This window comes from Mustela putorius, unplaced genomic scaffold (genome assembly GCF_011764305.1).
Source record: "Mustela putorius furo isolate JIRA1106 unplaced genomic scaffold, ASM1176430v1.1 tig00000596_pilon_pilon_pilon, whole genome shotgun sequence".
NCBI lineage: Eukaryota > Metazoa > Chordata > Mammalia > Carnivora > Mustelidae > Mustela > Mustela putorius.
In genome coordinates this window covers 15,539,594-15,548,968 of record NW_025421428.1, presented here as the reverse complement: position 1 = coordinate 15,548,968, position 9,375 = coordinate 15,539,594, and the positions used below count along the sequence as shown (strand labels likewise).

The 9,375-nt window shown below is 59.5% G+C and overlaps 1 protein-coding gene across 5 annotated transcripts; it reads right to left on the bottom strand.

Moving 5' to 3' along the window:
- Window positions 1-85: 85 nt before the first annotated feature.
- PMPCA (peptidase, mitochondrial processing subunit alpha) lies at window positions 86-9,330 on the bottom strand. 5 transcript variants are annotated; one of them, XM_045082725.1, is made up of 13 exons: window positions 9,207-9,329; window positions 8,014-8,216; window positions 7,528-7,607; window positions 7,206-7,288; window positions 6,239-6,333; window positions 5,089-5,189; window positions 4,393-4,656; window positions 3,642-3,734; window positions 3,443-3,561; window positions 3,256-3,346; window positions 3,063-3,125; window positions 1,382-1,526; window positions 86-386 (listed from the first exon to the last, which is right to left on the bottom strand). In XM_045082725.1, exons 1-13 carry the CDS (start codon window positions 9,281-9,283, stop codon window positions 217-219), a joined length of 1,584 nt encoding a protein of 527 aa, XP_044938660.1. In that variant the 5' UTR covers window positions 9,284-9,329; the 3' UTR covers window positions 86-216. The 5 variants fall into 5 exon arrangements, with proteins under 5 accessions (XP_044938660.1, XP_012913989.1, XP_044938663.1 ...); XM_045082728.1 differs by having other exon boundaries at window positions 244-382; window positions 9,207-9,330; XM_045082726.1 differs by lacking the exon at window positions 86-386 and adding an exon at window positions 393-526 and having other exon boundaries at window positions 9,207-9,330.
- Window positions 9,331-9,375: the final 45 nt, after the last annotated feature.

Genomic DNA, 9,375 nt, shown 5'->3' with positions numbered 1-9,375 from the left:
GTGAGCCACCAGTTTCTAGCCACACTGAGGGCAGACCTTTGCTCTACTGAATGGCCTAGTCAACAGCGAAGAAGCAGAAGCTCGATGACATTAAACATGTTCAAATTTAAGAGAAGAGTCCCGTGGTTTGCACCGTTTATCAATCTCCGCACTAAACTCACACCCGAAAACACACGCTGCACCCACCGCCCAGTTGGGCCGCGTCTCAAACGGCCTCTAGCGGAAGAGCCGGTAGGTCCTGGGCAGGCGCCCGTCTCTGCTGGACAGCGCCGCCTGGATGTGCTCGTAGGTGGGCAGGTCACTCAGGTCGCCCAGGGCGGCCACCGCGGGCTTCCTGCGGAGCATCTGCGAGGCAGCTCTCCGGATGTCCTCTGGTTTCACGCTGCCTGGCACAGGGAACAAAAGGACCTCAGGAGAACGGCCGCTTCCTGCACGGACTCCATCTCCCTGCGTGGCTACGGCCACGGAACAGCCCCGGGGGTCCAAGGCCGGGCTGCGGACTCGACTCCAGAGGGTCCAGATTCCGCTGCGAGGCAACGACAGGGTGAGTGAGGCTGAGGTCAGGGAAGTTTTCTTGGCCAAGGGGGAAGTACCAATGGTTTTAAAGGATTTTCAAATGCGAGACGTGTCAGTTCCCAGAGCAGCCGACACCCCCGAGAAGGAACAGCTCAGTCGGCGCAGCAGCCCCGGGGAGAGGCTGCAGGGAAGGAAAAGCACTGCCGCCCGGGGCTCCGTAGGGCAGGTGGTCACACACGCCGCCCTCCGAGGCGGGACCGGGGGCCTCAGCGTGCGTGGGCATAGAAAGCGCAGTGTGGGAACACGGCGACCAGTGACAAGGTGCTACTACAGAAGATGAGGCCTTAGGGAGAGCAGTGTGCTGAGCGCCGCGGCCTGAGGGGCTCCCCAAAGCAGGGTAAGGATGCACCTGTGGACGAGGCACACGGGAGCTGCCATGAGGTAACAAACGTCACCACGGAACCACCGTCCCAACCTTGTGGGCTCACGGACCCTCTGAGGAGCTGATGCAGTGTGGACAGATTCGTCCCTCAAAGCGGGAGGGACACACAGAGGAAACTCAAGGACTTCCTGTACGTCACTCTCGGGAGGTCATGGCGACCTTGGTGCAAGTCACAGAGGGAGCCCCCCGTGAGCTGCATGTGGAGCGTCTCTGTCCGTTACCTCTCAGTGTGCCCGGAAGCCCCGTGTGGCAGGCACGGCCCCTCTGTGAGGCACTGGAAGCCGGAGTCGCGGGGCTCGGCTCTCAGGGACGGGAGGCAGGGCCGGCCCAGGGCGAGGGCTCAGGGGTGCGAGAGCCACAGGTCAGCAGGGCCGTGTGGTCCCCTGGGAAGGAGCCCGAGCTGGCCGGCAGGCCGGTACTCACGGATGAGCGCGCACAGCTCGTGCGGCAGCTTCCTGGAGCGTGTGGCCAGCACCTGCCTCCCCACGTCCTCGAAGATCACAGGCCTGGACTCGAGGTTCATCATGAGCATGGACATCAGCTGCGTCTTGGCCCGCTCCAGCTCCGCCTGAGACGCAATCCCCCGCCCCACGGTTCAGCTTGAGGTGGCGCCTGTGCCGTCGCCCACTCTCGGCCACAAGCACGAGCAAGATGGATCCTAGAGTTGGGGTCTCCCCGCTCCCCCAGGCAGCTCCAAGGGGACCAGCTAGATCTACCGTGGTCTGGCCTTGAGCCGCGGACCACGTGAGACGGACACCGTGACTCCTTCAAGTTCTGCTCCCAGCGCTCCACCAGACACTGGAGGGCACGGAAGGTCACACGCGGTGACAGGCGGGGCGGGCGCGCGAGGGCAGCGCATGCTGGGAGACAGAGCCAAGATCCCGTGCGGTCGTCTCCGCGAGGACTCCTGATTCCTGACGGGTTCTCCCTACTCTTCCTACTGCGGGCAAATACTTAACCCTGACCTCAGACTAGTGCAAGTACTTCCTAGTAGGCCACCAACGAAGGCCCAACATAAATTTTTAAATATGTGTTCTTAAAATGAGTTTTTGGAAATACATTTTTATTAGAAATGACTTTTTTTCCTGACTAGAAAGGGGACCACGTGATTACTGCAAAAGCACAGAATGAGCAGGAAAGATCTGCGGGGGACAGCCGTCCGCCCAGCCTCGCGGGCACTCAGGCTGCGCGCTGGGGCGCTCTGCCCGGGCCTTCTACGCACGCGCACAGAACCTGCTTATTCATGCAAGCGCTGGTCCAGCAAGAAACAAGATCTCTAAATGAGTAAAGTGACAAAAACCAACTTCCAAAAAACAAGGAAACAAAGACGTAGGTTAAAATACGAAACGGGAGGGGGCGCCTGGGTGGCTCAGTGGGTTAAGCCGCTGCCTTCGGCTCAGGTCATGATCTCAGAGTCCTGGGATCGAGTCCCGCATCGGGCTCTCTGCTCAGTGGGGAGCCTGCTTCCCTCTCTCTCTCTGCCTGCCTCTCTGCCTGCTTGTGATCTCTGTCAAATAAATAAATAAAATCTTTAAAAAAAAAAAAAAAATACGAGACAGGAGCTCAGCGCACCCGGTGTGCTCTGTCCACAGAGCATGTGGCTTTCGGTCTCAGGGCCGTGAGCTCCAGCCCCACACTGCGGAGATTACCTCAAAAATAAAATCTTTAAAGACAAAACCAAACCAAACCAAAAAAGCAAAATAAAAAATACACTGGAAATGAGGGGAGAGCCTGAGAACCACCTGAGCACCTGCTCATCCAGTGTGACGCGGCTCTAATTCACACGGTCCACAGGGCGGCCGGACACAGGAGACCGCTCGGCCTCATTCCTTCCCACAAAACCAAAGCCGAAGGAGGCCCCAGGCCAGGCAGGCGTGAGCAGGCCCAGGGCGGGTCAGGCAGCAACTGTTCTTGGTGCCGACAGCAGGGAGCAGACGGGGAGCTTGGCCGTGGGCCTGGGCCAACCCAGGGGGCTGCACTGTTCTGAGATGCCGGCGGGGCTGGGAGCACGGGGGACGGGCCCACTGCCAGCCACCCCCACACCACGTTCTCTAACCTGCTGACACCGCGGGGACGTCCGGAGATGGCTCTGTGCTGTACTTACCACATCCACAGTTCCAGCCATTAAAATAAATTCCTTCGTGAGGATCTCCACCATTTCTCGAACCTTTAAGGAAGAGGGCACAGATGAAAGGTGTGATCCGGACTAAGAGCCTCTCTTCCAATTCAGAGGAAACGCCCGAGAGCCTGGCTGTGTACAGGAAGCGGAGGCTGCCAGCGTTGGGCCCAGCCCTCACCTGCCGGGGGTCGGCGCTGGCGTGCACGCACAGGAGGCCCGTGTCCTCGTAACTGTGGTGGTACGAGGTCGCATTGTACATCCAGTGGTGCCTGCAAAGGACAGGGACAAGGCGGTGGCACAGTGCAAAAGGGCCCTCAGCTGGGCCTGATGGCACAGGGACAGCCAGTGAAAGCAAGTCAAGCTACCTGTTGAGCACATTGAGGTAGAGCCTGGTGAACATGCCTTTGCCAGGCCCGCCAGCGGAGAAGGAGCCGCCGCCTCCCATCATCATGTTGAGAACAGCGAAGGGGATGAAGTCCTCCTCCTGCGGGAGACGTGAGGGCAGAACTCGGCCGGGAGGTGATGCCAGACTCCCTGACGTGGTGGGACCCAGATGAAACTTACCAAGAAGGAACAGCTCTCCAGTCCTATCATGATGTGCGTGAGCTCGGGGAACGGGGCGGGGCCCAGGCTGACGTTGGACATGTCTCTCTCCAGCTACAAGCAAAGAGTGAACAGTGTGCCTACACGGAAAACAAGCAAGCCTCAAAAGCCTCTCAGGTCAGGTCAGCCCAAAGATGCTCCACGGGACACCTATGTGGTTCAACTGAGTGTCCAACTTTTGATCTCAAGGTCGTGAGTTCAAGCCCCGCACTGGGCTCCATGCTGGGTGTGGAGCCTACTTTTAAAAAAACAAAGCAAAAGACCCCACGAGGGTTCTACAGAAACCACGCATGAGCGTAAGTTCCTTCAGACACAGAAACAATCCTGCAGCCTTCCACGGAAGCTAGACTCATTATTTTTTTATTTAAAGATCTTATTTATTTACTGCAGGGAGAGGGGGAGAGAGAGAGAGAACAGAGGGAGAGGGAGAAGCAGACACCTACTAAGCAGGGGGCCCGATGTGGGGCTCAATCCTGGGACCACGACCCAAGCCAAAGGCTGACACTTAACCGACTGAGGCACCCCGGGACCCCTAAACTCCTTCTTAATAAGCTCTCAGCTTTGAGCAAGAACATGTCCTGCTCCAAACCCAGAAGGTGTGTCGCGGTAAAGCCTTGAATGTGTGGCTAATTCTAACACCGGCGCGATAAAGCTGAGAACATGCCAAAAACAGAAACTAAACAACACATACACACACCCCACCTCGAGTTACCTTGACCATGCCCCCAGTGTACTGTGCTACTGATCTGTCCACGTCCACAGCCTTCGCACACCCCCAGGCTGGCCGGGTTCCCTGGAGGTGCTTTCTGGCACATTCCACCAGGTGCTCATGCTCCACACCCACCCCTGCCAGCACCATGCGGTCGGGGGTGTAGTAGTTTCTCAGGTAGGAATGAAGCACTTCTCGATCAATCTTTCCTATGTTTTCTGTGGGGCAGAAACGGTGGAGGCCAACTGTGTTTTCCTGATAAGCAGCCTAACAAAAGAAGGGAGAAACACAGTGACAGAGAGACCAGGGCCTGGTCTCCCCCTCAGCGGGGCCTGCTGTGACACCAGCTGTGACTGGAAAGGCCCAGAGGAGCTTAGCTTTGCTAGCTTGGCAGGAACAGTTTCGTGTGTTTGTAAAAGCAGTAAAATCTCTCTCCAGAATGAAGCCTCGAAAAAAAGAAATAAACAAAAACAAAAACCCAAAAGCATGTCAACTAAAATGCTCATTCTGGAAATGGATGACGATCCTGTCCAAGAATGAGGACATGAAGAACACGCATGAGTCGCTGGTGCGGGAATGACAGAGCTTCTGTCCATGCCTGCAGGACGGCAGACGCGCCCTCCCAACCATGCTGGTGCGGGGCCGGGGGAAGGGGGCACTGACGCGGAGGCAGGTGCTGTGGGTTCTCTAGTACCGTACCTCGTGAATCATCTCCGTGAGAAGCGGTTCCGGGTCAGGCCGCATGTTAAGGTCCTCCAGCTCAAACTGGACAGCCATTCGCGTCATGTCTATTTCTTCATCTGCAAGGAACCCAGACAAGGCTCAGACCGCACAAGCCAGGAGAGAAATGGCACTGGGCCCACGCCACCAGGCTGGGCCAAGGGTCATCGGCAGGCAGGCACCAGTATCTCCTTGGCCTTCGTCTGGGTGGACCTGGGGGTGCTTGCATAAAGTGAGGGGGTCAGCAGCACGGAGCAGGGCCCAGAGACATTGGGCCTCTTCTCCGGCTTAGCCATGAGGCAGCCACATGGACCAGCCCCAAACCCCAGCTTCTCAGGAGAGGCACCAGGCCCCTGACCCGTCTGCCCCAAAGCACAGGGTAGGAAGGATTTACAAAAGAGGCACCACTCGGCATCGCGCGGCCGCTTCGGTAGCTTGTTGGAGCAAGTACTGGAAGGACTACAAGGCCAGGCTGATGTGGCCCACTCCGGCCCGCCGCAGGCACAGAATTCAAGGTCCTGCCACCACCAAGCCAAGGAAGGGGATGGACACAGGGACGTGGAAGCTTCCGGTAGCGCACCAGCCCAGAGTTTACAGATAGTCTGAGGGGTGCCTGGGTGGCTCAGTTGCTAAGCGTCTTCCTTCGGCTCAGGTCACGATCCTAGGGTCCTAGAATGGAGCCCCACATCGGACTCCCTGCTCGGCAGGAAGCCGGCTTCTCCCTCTCCCACTCCCCATGCTTGTGTTCCCGCTCCCATGGTCTCTGTCATAATAAATAAAATCCTCCCCGGGACACCTGGCTGGCTCCATCGGAGCAGCGTGCAACTCCTGATCGTGGACTGTGAGCTCCCACGCCATGCTAGGTGTAAAGATGAATTAAATGAATAAATAAAAACTTAGAAAAAAAAGAAAAGACCTAATTTAACTGAAAATGTCAAAAGGCACAGAATTACATCGAAGTACTAAACACGAAAGACTTTCCCGACCATCAGCGTTATTTCCAAGGAAACTGTCAAGTCACTGGCAGCTGCGCACAAGGGCTGCCTACAGCGCTCTTCCCCCGGGCCAGCGCCTCCACGTGCCTCCCCGGGGCCCAGCCTCCAGCCCCCCCAGGCCGCCCAGGGCCCACCTGTGAGTCTGGGGTGCAGGACCACGTCAGCCAGCAAGCCAACCACTGTGTCCAGGCCTTTAGAATCAGCAGACACAGCATACATGGTGGTGTCCCTGGAAAGCAGCAATGACACCAGGCACTGAGGTCAGCACAGGTGCAGGCCAACAGGGGCTGTTCCCTGCCCCCGGCATGGAGGACCAACACACACTATGTCCCATCTTAGTGGGACTTCCAGCATGCACCGGAGTGACAGCAGCTGTCTAGTCAAGATGGACAGGAGCCATTCTGAGACATTTCCACAAGCACAGGACCCCTGCCACGGGGAGCCCTTTTATCACGTGCTTCCTGAGCATCTGCTGCCCCAACCCGCTGGTCAACGTGCAGTGCACACGGCCTTCCCCGGCTGAGGCCAGAGCCACACGTGGTAGACAAACACCTGCCCCATCCGTTGCACCCTGATGTCTGTGTGCTGGCTGCAGACTGGACCTCCCCGTTCCCAAAAAGCCCGCTGCCTCTTCCTGGCTGAGCCTCTCCCCCTGCTGTCCTGGGCCGCCTCCTCCCCTCCGCCGCTTTGGCAAACTCCTTCCACACCAGTCCAATGACGAGTTTGCTATGGTTCCTTTCCCGACTCCACACCAGGTTGGCTGCCTTCCCTGTGCTTCCACCAGTCTCGGTTGCTGGCTCTCGTGTCCGTGACCTGTGGTGCAGCGCTCTGCCAGATCCGTGAGCGTATGGGGGATGGGGCCTGCTGTGTCCCTAGTGTCCAGCCGGCAGTCTCTGGGCACTACCTGGCTCCGCAGCACGCTCTCTGCTCTAAACGATGCTGCCGACGTGCTTCCCCACACAAGTCCTCCCCCCAGCCCAGCCCAGGCCAGGCTCACCTCCCACCACTAACCCCCACAGACTCTCCGGGGTGGGTTTCAGGGGGACTCCGACCGAGGATAAGAACCACAGTTCCATGTGGGTCCAAAGTAACCTGACATACCTTGATGTCTGGCAGTCACAAATACCCCCGTGCTTTTCCAACGTCAGCAGAATTTCATCTTTACTGTCAAACCGATCTGTCGACTAGTAAAAATAAGCAAACCTAAGTACTCAATCCAAAGCAACCTCTAAAATACATTCTTTGAGAAAAAAAACTTGTTTACTTTAAAAACATGTAAAATCAAATATCTTTTAACCTAAAAATCTTTTAGTAGAATTACCTTAGCAGCTTAGCCACTTACTGAAATAACCATTTTAAAGAACATAGAAACCGATAAATCCTTCTCAGATCTAGTCTCAAAGATTACAAATAGGATACTGACCGAAAATGCCAACTTTTCCAAAAAGTGAGCAATTCCACTAAGGTATTTTGCTTCGTATCTTGATCCTGAGTTAATAAGAACTGGCGATAAAAAGAAAACGGACAGGTTAAGCCAAACACTGAAGAGACTGGACGCAATCTAGAGGAACCTTGAAAACGGATGGTAACCAGACAGGCCGACCTAATTCCGTGAGGATGCCGGTGTGTCCACCACTGGGCTAGGTCCCAGCAGCCGCACACCACGCCACACTGCCGGAGTTGTGGGCGTCACGTGTGCGCTGGGAAAGTGTGAGGTTTCTAGGAAGGCAGAAAGGGGAAGAGCCCACCAGCAGCGCGGCAGCTCATGGCCTGCAGCCGCGGCTTCCCGGCCCCTGCCATCCTCCCGGCGCCGACCCCCCCAGCACAACTCAGGCCAGGGTGTTAAGCTCAGCAAGTGTGGGGCGTGGAGACCAACCGGATGACGCGCAACACCAGCAACAGTACTTGCCTCCGACTGTGCAAAATTGTCCGAATTTGTTCTGGGAGGCCACACGAAGCCCATTCTCCAGCGTGGTGACTTTGGTTTCAAACTTTTCCTGCCCATCGACCGTAGCAAACACAGGCTCAGGCACGCCGGGTAAGGGGGATGAAAGCGGGACACGGGGGTAGGCGCTGCCGCTGCTGAACCCTCTGCGCGCAGGGGCTCCAGACCTACACACAGAAGACGCGCGGTTACACAGACCAGAGACCCCCGAGCCTGGGGTGGCCATCTGGGCGCCGGCCATCTCCTTCCGTCCACACTAACAGTGGATAGGCCCCTCTCTGCCTGTTTCCACAGCCCTGGAGACCACACCCAGGGCTGACGAGGATCACCCGGCTCGCTGCGAATCCCGGCTGGGCCCCGGGGCCTTGCAGCAAGCCGGTCACTTCTTTGGACCTCAGCTGCGGTCTCTTGCACAGCAGCGACCGCACCACACTGTGCCCGGGGCTGAGCCGAGCAAACAAATCTCCCTCTGCCCCACGGCTGCAAACAGAAGCCTGACCCCTGCGCCGGCCCAGAAGCGCTGCTCCCTCCCCCGGTCGCGCCTCCGAGCGCTCCCCTGCACCCCCGCGAGGCCCCGGCCCGGAACACGCCCGCTCCCCAGCTCCAACGCTCCCGACCTTCCCGTTCGGGCCCGGCCGGCGCTCGCTCACCCGTCGTCCGCCGCCGCTGCGCCTCCCCAAGTCACACGCCCCGGCTGCCCCGGGCCCGCCGCCGCCCCCCGCCCGCGCTCCCGCGACCGCCCCGCACGGAGGGCCGCCCCCAACGGTGTCCGGGTGGACGCGTCCGCGGCCAGGAAGGCGGGAGAGCGAGCGGCGGGCGGAGAACGCGCGACGGCCCGAGGCCCCGAGGCCCCGCGCGCTCGGCCTCACCCGGGGCCGGGCGGAGGCGACACGTGGCCCCCGGCGGGCCCCATCGGCCCGGGGGCACAGGGCGGGAGAAGGCCCGGCGGCGAGGCCGGGCGAACGGTGCTCGCGGCCCGGACCCGGGGGCCCCGCCACGGAAGCGCCCTCCGCGCCTCGGACGCAGGGCCGGGGTCCCGAAGCCTGAGCCCGAGCCCGCGGCGCCACGTCTGCGCGTGGGGAAGCCGCAGGTTGGGCGTCCGGGCTGACGCCCGCCGCCCCGACCCCCGGCCGGCCCCCGGCGCGACCCCGGCTCACCTCAGCCGCGAGCGGCGCCACGACCCCGAGCCGCGCAGCAGCAGCCGCCGCGCCGTCGCCAGGACCAGAGCCGCCATCTTGGGTCCCCGCCCCCCGCTTCTGTCGTCACGTCCGGACCCGCCCCCGACGCCCCGCCCCTACGGCGCCGGCCCGCGGCGTCCGAGCGCGC

Coding starts and splice junctions, on each gene's coding strand:
- PMPCA (XM_045082725.1), bottom strand. CDS start 9,283: ATGGCGGCTCTGGTCCTGGCGACGGCGCGGCGGCTGCTGCTGCGCGGC. Junction 8,217..9,206: donor TGGCGCCGCTCGCGGCTGAG/GTGAGCCGGGGT, acceptor TTCTGTGTGTAG/GTCTGGAGCCCCTGCGCGCA. Junction 3,126..3,255: donor CCAGCGCCGACCCCCGGCAG/GTGAGGGCTGGG, acceptor TCTTCCTTAAAG/GTTCGAGAAATGGTGGAGAT.